Below are 15506 nucleotides of genomic sequence, written 5' to 3' on the forward strand. Positions count from 1 at the left end.
GTTGAAAAAGAACAACTGTTCCCTCTCCCTCCCTCTTGAGACAGTCTCACCATGTAACTGGGATTGCATTGTCCTGTGGCCACACACACACACACACACACACACACACACACAGACAGAGAGACAGGGGGCGGGGAGGGGGAGAGGAGAGAAGGAGAGAGTTTTTCTTCTTCAGATCGTTGAAATACTTTATCCATTCTTTTCAGTGTGGTTACAGAGAGGATATTCCCCTGGGCTCATTTATCACAGTGTAGCATTGTCAGGTGTAGGAAGGAACTTCTGTCTGTCTCCATGGAGCAGCCTCCACACACCAGCATCATTGGGGAACCTCCAAGGGGTTTGTCTTCTGCAGTGACATATGCGTGTTCCTTGCATCTCCAGACAACTATAGCCACAGAGCTATGGCCATGTCCAGGCTTTCTAGAGCTACTGGATGACTTCCTTCCTTCCTTCCTTCCTTCCTTCCTTCCTTCCTTCCTTCCTTCCTTCCTTCCTTCCTTATTTCTTTTAAGAATGTGAGTGCTCTATCTGCATGTACAACTTGATGGCAGAATTTATGCCAGAAGAGGGTATTTGATCCCGATAAAAATGGCTGTGAGCCACCATGTGGTTGCTGGGAATTGAACTCAGGCCCTCTGGGCAATGCTCTTAACCTTTGGGTCATCTCTTCAGCCCCTCCTTTTGGTTTTTCTGATATTATCTCAAAATTGGTACACTGCAGGGTTGTGGGTTTTTTTTTTTTGTTTTTGTTATTTATTTTAAATGTGATATTCAGTGATAATTGAGCATTACTGCCTTAATCATATGGATCTTAATTTCCAAAATCATAAAGTACATATGAGTTATCCTTTTGTTCTAGAAAAACCTGTTCATGTATATGAGATAATCAAACAATAGTAGCAGATCTCTAGACCAGTGGTCCTCAATCTTCCTTTTCAGAGACCCTTAATACAGTTCTTCATGTTGGGGTGACCTCAACCATAAAATTATTTTCACTGCTGCTTTATAACTAATTTTGATACTGTTATGAATTATAATGTAAATACCTTATATTTCAGATGGTCTTAGGCAACGCCTGTGAAAGGGTTGTTTAACTCCCAGGTTGAGAAACACTCTCTGTGTGTGTGTGCCAAGGACAACTTAAGGGAGTTGAATTTCTCCTCCTGTTGTGTGAATCTGAGGTCAGATTGAGTTCACTCAGCTTTGCATAAGTACCTTTTGCCCACTGCCCTGCTCCTCCACCTTCAGTCCTCTTTGCTGAGTGGTATGAAACATTGTGTTGCTCAGCGGTGTGTGGGCAGATGTGCACGTGCCTGTGAAGAGGCCTCTTCCTCAGCTCATTAAGAAACTCCAGCACAGGACTGCTGATTTCCTAACATACTTTTTTTTCTTTTGCTTGAACTCAGGGTCAGAGGCCTGGCCTCCAGGGGTTTGTCTTAAATATGTCGGGGGAGACCAGTTTGGACATGTGAACATGGTGATGGTGAGATCTCTAGAACCCCAAGAGATTGCAGATGTCAGTGTCCAGATGTGCAGTCCCAGCAGAGCAGGAATGTATCAGGGACAGTGGCGGATGTGCACTGCTACAGGACTCTACTATGGAGGTGAGTATGTCCTCATGCAGACCAGGGCAAATAAATTAGGCAGCACCTGGCAAGCTTCACATTGTTGCTTACAGAACTAATGAATGTGTAACAAACAATAGCACTGTGGCCTCTCATTACCCGTGCGGGTAAATGACATGAAGTTATTGACACATTGGTCCAGTCTAGTACACTTCCTTTTACCTTAGAAATTTAAACTTCAGTGGAGTATATGAGCTACACTTGCATTGTAAATAACCATTTACTGGGGATGCTGACTTCACTGTTTAATCCCATAGTGCTGTCAGAATACTGGCTGCAGGCCTCGTGACCACCTCATGACCTCGTGATCGTGATATAGATCAAAGAGTGTTCAAAATGTGGGTGTTCTTCCAGTCCCAGGGACTTGACCTACTGCTGACACCTCTTAGCCCTCCCTTTATTGCCTCACTTTTTAGACAGGGATGCATACTCTACATTTTCCAGTCGCTCTCCAACCTATGCGCACTGCCTTGTGAGCTGGATCCATTTGGGCCTGCTGACCTCATGCACCTTGTGGCATCAGCTCCTCCCAGTTGTCTGCCCAGGATGTTCACATTCACCTCTGTAGTCAGGGCCTGTTTTCTGGACTTCAGGTTGTAACTGATTATGGACAGAACACCAGGTTATTTTGTCGATTCAGATTTTTAAATTTCCCGCCAGCAATATTCTGTGGTAATAAATCACATATCCTGGATTGGACATTTGTTCTCTCCACCTTTGTTAATTACAAACCGATTCCTACTGGTTCCTGTGTCCTGTGCCTTTGAGGGAGTTCTTGACTGGCCTGGAAGGTAGTGGGACCTTTGGAGTCCATCAATCATCCTGGCGGTCATGGTCTCTTCGTCAGCCTAGGGACACAGTTGTTTTTACAGACTGAAAGATGTTAGTGGTAGAAAGAATGTTTTATCGTGACATCATTGCTCTGCCTGGGCCTCCTGTAATGCAACCAAATTCCTTGGCAGAAGATGAAAACTTACCTTACAGCCTGGCCAACTCCCCACTGCAGTCCCCAAAGATGTCCCTGAAGATGCCCTGCGGTTGCTTTTCTGTGTCCTCACTCGTGTTCTTGTTTGAAATCTTTCTTTCCACCGGATTTCTGCTCACACTAACGGCCTAACACCATCACTGTCCATTACTGTATGCCTCTTTCTACTTTCCCTACTGCCCCAGGAAAATTCACTGGTCCCTTCCCAGTCACTCCCAGCTATATTATATCATTTCTGTGAATAGGTGTTTTCATGCGGTGCCTTTTGGAGACCAGAAGAGGGCATTGGATCCCAGGAACTGCAGTTAGGGGTGGTAGTGAGCCACCAGGCCAGTACCTTTGAGACAGGATATGGTTTGCACAAAGCTATTCTGAGATCCCTATGTAGGTAAGAGTGACCAATGACTTTCTGAGCCTTCCGCCTCCAGCTCCCAAAGACTGTGATGACAAGCATGTGGTACCACCTCTGCTAAATTCTGTCTTTCCATTTCTCCTTCTCTTCCCTGTGTTGGGGATAAAACTTTATCTCTTCCCTCAACCCTGTCTTTTTTAGTTCAGGTCTCAGGCTATTATAATTCTGCATATAACCCAGGCTGGCACTAAACTCTTTTTAAAAAAGATACTTAAATTTTTGTTTTTGTTTTGGTTTGGTTTTGATTTTTGAGACAGGGTTTCTCTGTGTAGGCTGACTGTCCTGAAATTCTCTCTGTAGACCAGGATGGCCTCAAACTCACAGAGATCCACCTGCCTCTGCCTCCTAAATACTGGGATTAAAGGCAGGCACCACCACCGCCTGATTAAAAAGATATTTGTTGCAAGGAGCCTGCTTGTTCGTCCTGGCCACTTAGCCTTGAACTAATCACACAGAAACTGTATTAATTAAATCATTGCTTGACCCATTAGCTTTAGCTTCTTATTGGCTAACTTTTATATCTTAATTTAACCCATCACTATTAACCTTTGTATTGCTACATGGCAGTGGCTTACCGTCAAAGATTCGGCATGTCTGACTCTGGTGGAGGCTCCATAGCTTCTTTCTGACTCCGCCTTCCTTCTCCCAGCATTCAGTCGAGTTTTTACCTCGTAATTCTGTTCTTCCCTGCCACAAGCTCAAAACAGTTCTTTATTCATTAACCAATAAAAGCAGCACATAGACAGAAGGACCTCCCACACCAGATAATTACTTTTTTGTTTGTTTGTTTTTTCAAGATAGAGTTTCTCTATAACTTTAGTGCCTGTCCTGGAACTAGCTCTTGTAGACCAGGCTCGTCTCAAATTCACAGAGATCTGCCTGCCTCTGCCTCCCGAGTGCAACACCCCACCTGCTGGCGTAAAGATACGTATGTGTGCCTGAGTGTGTGTCTATATGAGAGAGAGAGAGAGAGAGAGAGAGAGAGAGAGAGAGTGTGTGTGTGTGTGTGTGTGTAAGAGATAGATACCATGTGCATGCAACAGCCCTTTTAGGTTAAAAAGAGTTGTCAGGTCCCCTGGGATGGTTGTGAATGTCATTGTGAGTGCTTGGAAACCCAAATCTTCTGTAAAAGCAACACACTCTTGTTTTGCAACAGGATTTCTCGATGTAGCCCAGGCTTGCCTTGGCTTGTAGTGATCCTTCTACTTGTACCTTGTAAGTACTGCAGTTTCAAATGTGTGTCGGCACGCCTGCTGTATGCTCGGTTTGTTTTGTCTTGTTTTCCTCGAACATGCTGCAGCTTAGTGAAGTTTAAAACGAATATCTCTGTTCTTAGATGAGAACTAGTAATGTCAGTGGCTGTGTTGTTGACTTGTTGTGTTGCTCTGACTGACATAAGCATTTTTCTCACTGTTTCAGAGGGTGCCAGTAGGGTGGGTCATGGTAGGGAAGGCATGACAGCTGGGCTATTCTTCCATGGTCGGTGCTTTTGGTGCCATCTTGTACATATCTTGGCTCATCAGAACAGAGATGAACCAGACTGCTCCTCAAAGGCCCACTCTTAGTGGTTTATGTGCTGGTGTATGTGCCACTACCATGCCTTCTTCCAGTTCTCCCGTCCTGTAGCACCTCTCCATTAGTCATGTGGTGTGACCCTCCACTTTCTCTTCCCTCACCCGGAATTCAGATGGCCATGGTTTGAAAGAAACCTGCATCTACACAGCTGTCTGAATCTCCAGTCTCCAGCCACCTACTGTTGTACTTGGCACCTCTTCTGGCTCTTTTGCCCCTTTTCTCACTGTGTAGCTCAGGGTAACTTGAAATTCTTCCAGTCTTCCTACTGAGTTCTGGCATTATGTGTAGGCCACCATCCTAGTGCTGGGTTAATGTGTGAGCAGCTGTTCTAGGCTCCTTTTTCACTTGTTAACCCTCCTTTAGAGCATTCTTCATTTTAAGCTAGTGGAATAGCTCAGTGGGGAAAGTGCTTGCACCCAGGAGCTGATTTTTTTTTTTTTTTTTTTTTTTTTTTTTTTGGTTTTTTCGAGAGAGGGTTTCTTTGTGGCTTTTGGAGCCTGTCCTGGAACTAGCTCTGTAGACCAGGCTGACCTCGAACTCACAGAGATCCGCCTGCCTCTGCCTCCCGAGTGCTGGGATTAAAGGCGTGCGCCACCACCGCCCGGCCCAGGAGCTGATTTTTATACCCATAACTGACACACATATGCGAAGGAAGGAACCAACTATTAGAAGTAGTCCTTTGACCTCCGCGTGCATGTTGCACTACTGGGCATGTGTGCACCACACACATACACTAAATAAGTACAATTATTTTCTTTTCTTTTTTTTTTGTTTTTTTTTTTTTTTTTTTTTTTTTTTTTTTTGTTTTTCGAGACAGGGTTTCTCTGTGGCTTTGGAGCCTGTCCTGGAACTAGCTCTTGTAGACCAACCTGGTCTCGAACTCACACAGATTCACCTGTCTCTGCCTCCCAAGTGCTGGAATTAAAGGCGTGCGTCACCACCGCCCAGCTTATTTTCATTCTTTTTAGAAAAAGAATACATGCATTCTTTTTGGTTCAGTTGCTTTTTTGAGACAGAATCTCAGTGTGTAGCCTTGACTGTCCTGGAACTCACTATGTAGACCAGGCTGGCCATGTATTCACAAGTAGTCCAGCCTCCCTTATCTTGGTGTGCGCCACTGCACAGCGCGCGTGTGCGCGCGCGCACACACACACACACATACACACACCTTAAAATTTATTTTTTATATGGATGAGTTTTTTTGTTTTTTTTTTTAAAGTTTTTATTTAGTATACAGTGTTCTGCCTGCATGTACACCTGCAGGCCAGAAGAGGGAGCCAGATCTCATAGATGGTTATGAGCCATCATGTGGTTGCTGAGACTTGAACTCAGAACCTCTGGAAGAGCAGTCAGTGCTCTTAACATCTGAGCCATCTCTCCAGCCCTGGATGAGTGTTTTGCTTGCATGTTTGTGTACTGTGTGTATGCCTGGTACTCTGAGAGGCCAGAAGACATCATATCTCCATGGAACTAAAGTTACAGGAGGTTGTGAGCTTGAGTGTGGTGCTGGGGACTGAACCCAGGTCCTCTGTATAAGCAGCCAGTGTTCTTAACCTCTGAGCTGTCTCTTCAGACCCTAAAAAATTCTGTTTACTGTTCTTCAGACGTCAGTTTTCAATATCAGATAGAAGCAGTTCTTGAATTAAAAACACATAGTTTGGTTTTTGGTAGAAATAATACCGTAAACTGATGCAGGCTGTGTGAAAAGTGTTTTAGAAGAGACATTTAAAGTTATAAATGAAATTTAAAATTTTCAAGTTTTTCTGAGGTTGGGTTTTGCAGATTCAGAGAAGGAAGCCTGCCTCCAGGTGTGCTGCCACCAAGTGGTTAAGGCGGGTCGGATCTGCTAAGTCAGAGGCAGTGTGAAATGGTCGCCTTCTTCAGAGAGTAAAGGGAGGCTTTGGAGGGAGGAAAGGTTGCAGTTATATACAGTCTCAAAAATAAAGTATATTTAAAGTTAAAAAAAAGAATCACTGCATTTCTCAGACAAACCTTCATCCAGAAATGTATATGGATATGTTCTGAACTCTGTGACTGTGATGTGGAGATGTAGATGATACGTTCTGAACTCCGTGACTATGGAAAGGCAAGTCATATGAAGCAGTGACTTTTGTATGGGGCAGTGACTAACCACATGCTTGTGTGCCTGAGTTTGAATCCTTGAGAGCCTCACTATTGCTGAGCTGAGCAGCCTCAACTGATGCTGAAAGCATCATTTCCTTTGTGATTGCCCCACTACACTACAGTCCCCACCCACAGAGGATTTGGTAGAAGGGCTGTGATGTTTTGGGTTTGTGGGGTTGTTTGTTTGTTTTTGTTGTTTGAAACAAGATTATTCTGTTTTGTAGTTCTAGCTTTCCTGGAGCTCACTGTCTAGACCAAACTGGTCTCAAACTCAGAGAGATGAATCTCCTATTGCTGCCTCCCAAATATTGGGGTTAACAGTGTGTCGTCGTCCTAGTCCCCCATGATGTAATTTGAAAACAGCACTGTCATCCCTGTTGTGGCAGAGTCATCTAGTGGAACACTATAGAGTTTAGGGTTCTGAATTTAAGGTAGTGGTGGATTCTTTTAACTTACAAGCTGTTTGTACCTGTGGGTTTTTGTTTGCTTGTTTGTTACACAGGTCTTACTGTGTAGCCCTGGACTCCATGTAAATCAGGAGCCTTAAGCTAACAGGCAGCTGTCATCCAGGCTAACTGAACACATTGAATGTATGATGCACCCTCATTTCAGAAACTCTTATAGGTGGGAAGAATTCAAACAATAAATGCATACAAAGTTTTGTTGAATTATTTTACAGTGGGAATTTCTAGTAAATATCCTTGTATATTCTTGTCCCAGATCAGACAGTCAGCCTGAGGCTGTCAGAATTGCTTTGTGTTCAGTCTTGGTGTGACTTGTCTGAGTCAGTACATGGGGCTTTTGAACTTGATCTGAGATCTTGGTCTGCAGTGTGTAGTGAGGAGCAGCGGGCTGCTTCCCGCCTCCCAGCTCCCAGCCACCGGCTAGCTTTACCCAAAATAATTACACGGAAACTGTATTCTTTTAAACACTGCTTGGCCCATTTTATAATGTTGGGTGCCAGATGAAGGCGTAAGTCACAAACAATCCCACACCAGTTTGGAATTATGATTAATAAAATGGTTATTTATTTAAAGGGGAAAAACTTACAGATCACCGTCCCATACAACAGCCCTCTGCACAATCAGAAAAGGAGCCTAGTTGCTGGAAGCAGAGCGGGAAGCCAGAGAGAGAAGTGGCCCCTTTTTTAAAGGGAGAGAGACCACGCCCCAATGGGCTGGTATCTCAGCGGCTATTGGCTGAAGGAGCGAAAGGAGCTCCCGCAACAGCAGTGTAAATTCCTGCTTAGAATGTAACCATTACTTTATGGTTCGAGAGCCCCGCCAGCCTTTAGGTTAAAGGTGGTCACTGAGGGAAGGCTTGTAGTCTTTTCCTGTCATGGTGGTCGACACCGGCCATATATGCTCTCGTGGGTTTCATTTAGAAATCAGTTAATTCCCTGCTTGTCTTTTTTTTGTTTGAGTTTTTGAGACAGGGCCTTTCTATGTAGCCCTGGCTCTCCTGGAACCCAGTATGTAGACCAGGCTGACCTCAAAGGCATAAAGATTTGCCTGCCTTTGCTGGGATTAGAGGCATGCACCACACCTGGCTTAGCTATCTTGAGCTCTGTTTTTCTCTTTTTGTCTTGAAAGAACTTGTGCTTTCAAGTTATGCAAAGGGAATGCCAAGATGAAGCTCTGACCCTCGGCAGGAAGGCCATGCCCACGTCATTGTCAGGCTGCTTGTGGAGTTGACGTGGTCTGGAAGACTTTAATTAAAGTATTGGTATAGCAGCACTTAAAGTCAGTTTTCCTTTTTCCATTTCTCTTTTTTATATTTATAAATTAGAAGTGTTTACTAAAAGAGATCTTTTACTTGATTTTTTTTTATATATAATTTTTTAAAATTTATTTTGTATATAATGTTCTGCCTGTATGTGTGCCTTCAGGTCAGGCCAGAAGAGGGCACCAGATCACTTTACAGATGGTTGTGAGCCACCATGTGGGTGCTGAGAATTGAACTCCAGTCCTCTGGAAGAGCAGCCGGTGCTCTTAACCTCTGAGCCATCTCTACAGCCCCAACTTGAGATTTTTTTAAATGTTCTTCTGAACTGGTGAGATGGCCCCTTGAGTAAAGGTCTTTATCATCAAGCCTAATAACCTGAGGTCCATTTCCTGGATCCTCCATGGAAAGAGAGCTAGCTGTTCTGCAAGTTGTCCTCTAACCTCCACATGCACACCGTGGCATGCGTGCATCTTACACACACATAATAAATGAATTTATTTATCTATCTATTTATTTATTTGTTATGTATACAATATTCTGTCTGTGTGTATGACTGCAGGTCAGAAGAGGGCACCAGACCTCATTACAGATGGTTGTGAGCCACCATGTGGTTGCCAGGAATTGAACTCAGGACCTTTGGAAGAGCAGGCAAAGCTCTTAACCACTGAGCCATCTCTCCAGCCCCCAATAAATGAATTTTAAGATGTCTTTTAAAACATGCTTAGGAATGCATTGTTTATTTTAACATGGTATCATTTCACTATGTGTTCGGCTAATGGTTTGGTGTGTAGGATAGAGCCCCTCCTTATACATTCTACCAATTTTTTTGGGGGGGGGGTGAGGAGGATAGCCTCTGGCAGTTCATTTTCTGCTTGGTGCAAGGCACAGTTCTGAGGTCAAGATAGCTCAGTGTGACCAGGTGGTGGTGGCACACACCTTTAATACCAGCACTCGGGAGGCAGAGGCAGGCGGATCTCTGTGAGTTTGAGGCCAGCCTGGTCTACCAGCTAGTTCCAGGACAGGCTCCAAAGCTACACAGAGAAACCTTGTCTTGGTTTTGTTTTTTTTTGGTTTTTCGAGACAAGGTTTCTCTGTGGCTTTGGAGCCTGTCCTGGAACTAGCTCTTGTAGACCAGGCTGGCCTCGAACTCACAGAGATCCGCCTGCCTCTGCCTCCCGAGTGCTGGGATTAAAGGTGTGCGCCACCACCGCCCGGCAGAAACCTTGTCTTGAAAAACCAAACAAAAACAACAACAACAACAAAAACAGCCTTGTAGCCATGAATGAGAGAGAATGGACTCCTAGAGAAGAAGCAGGTCCACCATTGTTTGTTGTGGTTCTTGGGAATACAGGATGGTGGAACATAGCACCCACAGAATACTTAGTGTCTCCACTAAGCTGTGACTGGATAAAGTGTCCGGGCATGGGGAAAGAATGGCTGCTAAGCCTCATACCTTGTGGGCTGCAGTGTGTGGTGGGGTAGGAGGCCTGAGAATCCCAGGATAGGCCCTAAACGGATGCTTCTCAGAAGATTTACACACCTGTACCAATTATTGGTTTTGGGTTTGGGGGGTTGTTTTTGGCTGGCCTGGAACTCAGTATGTAGACTGGACTGACCTCAAACTGACACAGATTCATCTGATTCCTAAGTGCTGGGATTAAATGTGTGTGCCACCATGGCTAGCTATCCCGATTTATTTATTTATTTATTTACTTACTTACTTACTTACTTATTTATTTATTTATTTATTTATTTATTTATTTATTTATTATGCATTGGTGTGAAGGTGTCCAATTCCCTGGAACTGGAGTTACAGACAGTTGTGAGCTGACACATGGTTGCTGGGAACTGAACCTGGGTCCTCTTGAAGAGCAGCCAGTGTTCTTAACTGTGGAGCCACCTCTCCAGCTTGCCATCCCAATTTTTGATAAGAAACTTTAGGGACCTTGGGCTGGCAAGATGGCTCTGCAGATAAAGGTGCTTGCCACCAAGCCTAAGAATCTGATTCAGTCAGCAGGACTCACAGTGGAGGAAGAATCGACTTTTTTGTAAGTTATCTGATTCTCACGTTGATGCCATGGCACATGTGTCCATACGTGCACACACACACAAATAGGTAAATGTAATAACATAGTTAATAATACAATTTAAGCCGGGCGGTGGTGGCGCACGCCTTTAATCCCAGCACTCGGGAGGCAGAGGCAGGCGGATCTCTGTGAGTTCGAGACCAGCCTGGTCTACAAGAGCTAGTTCCAGGACAGGCTCCACAACCACAGAGAAACCCTGTCTCGAAAAACCAAAATAAATAAATAAATAAATAATACAATTTAAAAGAAAATTTATAGAGCTCTTAATTTTTTTCTACAGAACTTGCAAATTAAACAACTTGGCCTGGAGTTTTTTAGGTTTTCATTTGTCGGTTGAATTTATTTTCCTAGATGATGTCATTCGTTTTGTGTGACTCTGTTGGTCTGCAGACACTAGTCCTCTCTCTCAGCTATGTGTCAGTTTGTGTGCGGTCCTGCTGCCCTTCCAACACGTGTGTCTGATGATAAATCCCCTTTCAACCTTGGTACTGTCAGTTTCCCTTCTTAACCTTCTCTTGATAAGCTTGTCGATTTTATTGGCCTTATTAAAGTCAGCAGCTGGTTTTGTTCATTTTTCCATATTGTTTTCAGTTTTGTAGATGTCTCTGTTGATTTTATTTTCAGATAGGGTTTTATATGTGTAACCTGGTTGGCCTTGAATTCACTGTGTAATCAAGACTAACTTTTAATACTGATGCTCCAAGGTATTTGAATTACAAGGGTGTGGCTCAAGTAGTTTAATGTATTTATACTTTTCATTTTCCTACTTGGTTTATTTTGTTCATTGCTAGTTTTTAGAAAGTGTAAGTCCTGGAGTCGAGAAGTCTGTGTAATGTAGTTGTTTAGTGCTATTCCCTCTGAGTGCTATGTTAGGTGCATCCTACAACTTTCAAAATACTGGGTTTTCATTTTTATTCAAGTCAGTAATATTCTCAAATTTCCCTAGAGGCTTCCTGTTTGACTCACAGGTTATATAAAAATGTGTTGTGTAATTCCCGCATTAGAAATGTTCCTGTTACCTTGTTTAGAGGCCTCCAGTTGAATTCCTCTGTGGCCAGAGACCAAACTGTTGTCCTCTTTTTTAAATTGTTGCTGCCTTTAATCCACCACTGTTGGAATCAGTGGCTATCTGCAACGGTTTCCTCAGGCACCAACCTTTAGCTCTACTAAGGGAACTTATCTAAATCTCTGTCCCCCCAAAGAACTCTAGACTCAGCCAGGCATTGGTAGCGCACACCTTTAATCCCAGTACTCGGGAGGCAGAGGTAGGCGAATCTCTGAGTTTGAGGCCAGCCTGGTCTACAAGAGCTAGTTCCAGGACAGGCTACAGAGAAACCCTGTCTCGAAAAACAAACAAACAAACAAATGAAAAACAAGCTCTAGTCTCAAAGGTTGAGGTGGAATTCTGCTCCTCAGAGAGACTGGATAACAAGCAAGTAGCTCAGCTCCTTTCCTGCATTTGTCCAGAAGCCCTTGTGCTTCCACCCACCCCAACACCCCTTAAAAACCCTTCTCTACCACTTCCTGTCAGCTAGTTGCTGACGCAACCTCCTGTCCATAGGTGAATTTATTTAATCAGACACATCTTTGTTTCATTAAACAAATGTTCCAGAGCATAAACAAAAGTAATACACCTTAAAATAATAATTTTTAAGAAAAGATTTATTATGTATACAGTATTCTGCCTGCATGTATCCTTGCCAGCCAGAAGAGGGCACCAAATCTCATTATAGATGGTTGTGAGTCACCATATTGTTTCTGGAATTGAACTCAGGACCTCTGGAAGAACAGCCAGCGCTCTTAACCTCGGAGCCATCTCTCTAGCCCTTAAAATAATATTCTACAACACCAAAAATTTTCAAGTCATGCTTTGTCAGCTGCCCATTTGTTATGTTACTTTTCACCCTTGTTTGCAGTTTGGTACATTGAAAATAACTTCAGCATATTTAGAATAGAGAGGTGTTGTAGTATATGTGGGGATCTGTTCTGGCCTCACTGCTTTTTGGGTTTCTCTTCTTTGACCAGATGTGTACACAAACACACACACACACACACACACACACACACACCAGACCTACGGGCATGGTCGTCAACTTTCCCATTCTAAAGGCCGCCATATCTGTAACCCTTTTGGCTCACGTTTTCAGATGGAGAGCACAGAGGGACAAATCAGTTCAGTTCCACTTGTGTCACCACAACCCCTCTAATAATACATCTTTAAAAACAAAACAGAAAGGGACTATGTGCCCGTCACAAGGTGGAAAAGAAACAGAAGCTAGGTAGGGGTAGCTATGCCTTTAATCTAGTTACTTGGGAGGCAGAGGCAGGTGATTCTTTTGGCCACACTGGTCTACAGAGCAAGTTCCAGGACAGCCAGGGCTACACAGAGAAGCCCTGTCTCATAAAACAAACAAAAGACAAAACAATGACTAAAAAAAAAAAAAACGAAGAAAGAAACAGTATCAGTAAAGACTGGGAAATTCCACAGTTAATGTCAGATACCAAACACAGTCCTAGGAAGCATGGGCAGCCCAAAACAAGTCCCCAAAGGGGAAGGAAAATGTTGCAAGAGACTGCTAATTTGTTTCCCCAACCTCCCTGCAGTTCAGACCTGAAATAACCGCACAGAAACTGTATTAATTAAATCACTGCTTGGCCCATTAGCTATAGCTTCTTATTGGCTCACTCACATATTATTAACTTAACCCATTTATATTAATCTGTGTATCGCTACGAGGCTGTGGCTTACCGGGTAATGTTCCTGCAGGGCTACATGGCTTTTCACTCACTCTACCTTTTTCCTCCCAGCATTCAGTTTAGTTTTCCCTGTCTAGCTCTGCTCTACCCTATCATAGGCCCAAAACAGCTTCTCTATTAACCAATGGTATTCGCAGCATAAAGAGGGGAATCCCACATCAGGAAAATGTCATAGGAGCGACACCCAAACTCTAAGATAAAGCTGGAGTCATCAGGACAGTGTAGTACCGTTAGAAGAAACACACAGCACACACACACACACACACACCAGTAATCCAGGGAAGGACATCATTGATGTGGTCCTTTTGAAATGGTCCTTTTCTTTTTCACTTCACTGGCTCTGTCCTCTTGGTTTCCATCACAACAGGCCTGAATAGAGGTAGACCAGCAGATTAGAAGGCGCTTCAACGACCTTCACAAGCTCTGCAAGGCTTTGTCCTGGAAAGATGGACAGAAAGTCATTGTAAAGGGTGGGTTTGATAAAACATTGTTATTTATACCTCCCAATCTCTTAAATGATAAGAAGATGAACAGCCCCTTTTAAAAGTGGGCCAAGTACCTAAACAGAGCAGATGTCTTGTTTAGAGTAGCTCTGTAATTATGAAGAGACACAGGAGCGTGTCCAGTGTACACAAGGCTGGGTGGTGGCAACACACGCCTTCAATCCCAGCGTGTGGGAGGCAGATGGATCTCAGTGAGTTTGAGGCCAGCCTGCTGTACAAGTTCTAGGACTGCAGGAATGTTACACAGAGAAACCCTGTCTTGAAAAGGGGAGGGGGCTCAACTAAAAAGGTTTTGATCTGTGTGCTGCTCCCACTCTGACATTCTTGGAAGGTCAATGGCAGGATATGAATTCTGTACAGTGATGTGTACTCACTGTACATCTGCAGGTGTAAAACACACAGCACCAAAATGAACAGGACAAGCTGTGGCCCCAGGGTGATGTCAGGGCCTCGTTGCTTCATCAATTTAACAGACTGGCACAGTGGTGTGGCCACCAGTGGGGGAGCAGGCGGGAAGAAAATCAGTGGATATTATCAAATGGTAACCATGTAAGTTAGACTGGGCAGAAAGGGCTCAGCCAAACAAATATCATTTGTTTGTGGTGGGTTTTTTGTTTTGTTTTCCCCAAGACAAGGTTTTTCTGTATAACAGCCCTGGCTGTCCTGGAACTCACAGAGATCTGCCTGCCTCTGCCTCCCGAGTGGTGGGATTAAAGACCTGTGCTACCACTGCCTGGCTGTCAAACATCACTAACAAATGATTTGAGAGTGGTGACAGGGAAACACACTTCAGTTCTAGACTAAAGTGGAATAGTTGGTTTGGTGAGCTGGAACAAGTTGGGTTTGATGTGAGTGGGGTTTTGGTGTGTCAAGATGGTATGATAAGTTGGAGAGCATGTTCTTTGTGCCCTCTGGAGGATGGGAGAGCTAATGACTGTTCTTAGCCGAGATGTCTGCGTCAGTGCATCGGTGTGTCTGTCCAGGAGGGGCAGATGGCAGTAGGTGAGCTGTGGAGCCTTTTTAGAAGAGGCCCAGTCAGATGGCTCAGACCTGCAGCACACCAGTACTGAGCAGGCCCCCCAAGTCTCTGCTCAGTGCTGAGCTGGAAAAATGGTCCAGTGATGGGATTGGATAAGCAGTGGAGTAAGAATGGGAAGAAAGGACTGTTCCTAAGGACCCGCGTCACTGTTGTCTTTCCCTCTGAGTCTGGCAATGACTTTGGTGCCTTAGGAGGGCATGTGGTTCTCTTAGGAGAGAGAATGGTGGGAGGTGGATTACTGCTTTGTTTATTGTGTTCTTGCCTTAGTCCAGCTAGGACTGTGATGTGGATTGAGAACAGTTTTCCTTGTTCTCTTTGAAGAGGGAGAAGGGTGGGCATGGCCAGCACTGTTCTGTGCAGTCCCTGGGGAGCAAAAGCCTTCCCAAGGCCAGCTCAAGACCCCCGTCATGCCGCCCTCATCTTCAGCCTTCATCAGGTCTGAGGCAGGCAGGGCTCACATCCACCATCTTGCTTCTAACTATTCAGAACACGCTTGGGGGCTCTGTAGAAGTCAGACCCTCCATGCCAGAAATCTGGACCACTGAACCGAGGTGCCACACCCTTTAATCCGGCTTTTAGGAACCAGGCAGCTGGATCTCTAAGCTCAAGGCCAGCCTAGTCTACAGCGCTAGTCAGACAGAGAAACCTTGTCTCGAAAAAAGAATGAAAGAAAG

General features: G+C 44.3%; 1 protein-coding gene across 5 annotated transcripts in view; it reads left to right on the forward strand.

Moving 5' to 3' along the window:
- Ilrun (inflammation and lipid regulator with UBA-like and NBR1-like domains) overlaps positions 1-15506 on the forward strand; it is a 70153-nt gene that overhangs the window by 29338 nt on the left and 25309 nt on the right. For 4 of the 5 annotated variants that reach the window (XM_057794532.1, XM_057794534.1, XM_057794535.1 and 1 more), the window contains exon 3: positions 1407-1604. The exons of the other annotated variant lie outside the window; for it this stretch is intronic. In XM_057794532.1, coding sequence (XP_057650515.1) covers positions 1407-1604 — 198 coding nt within the window. The remainder of the gene's footprint in view (positions 1-1406; positions 1605-15506) is intronic. 5 annotated transcript variants of the gene reach the window in all.

This window comes from Chionomys nivalis, chromosome 19 (genome assembly GCF_950005125.1).
Source record: "Chionomys nivalis chromosome 19, mChiNiv1.1, whole genome shotgun sequence".
NCBI classification, from domain to species: domain Eukaryota; kingdom Metazoa; phylum Chordata; class Mammalia; order Rodentia; family Cricetidae; genus Chionomys; species Chionomys nivalis.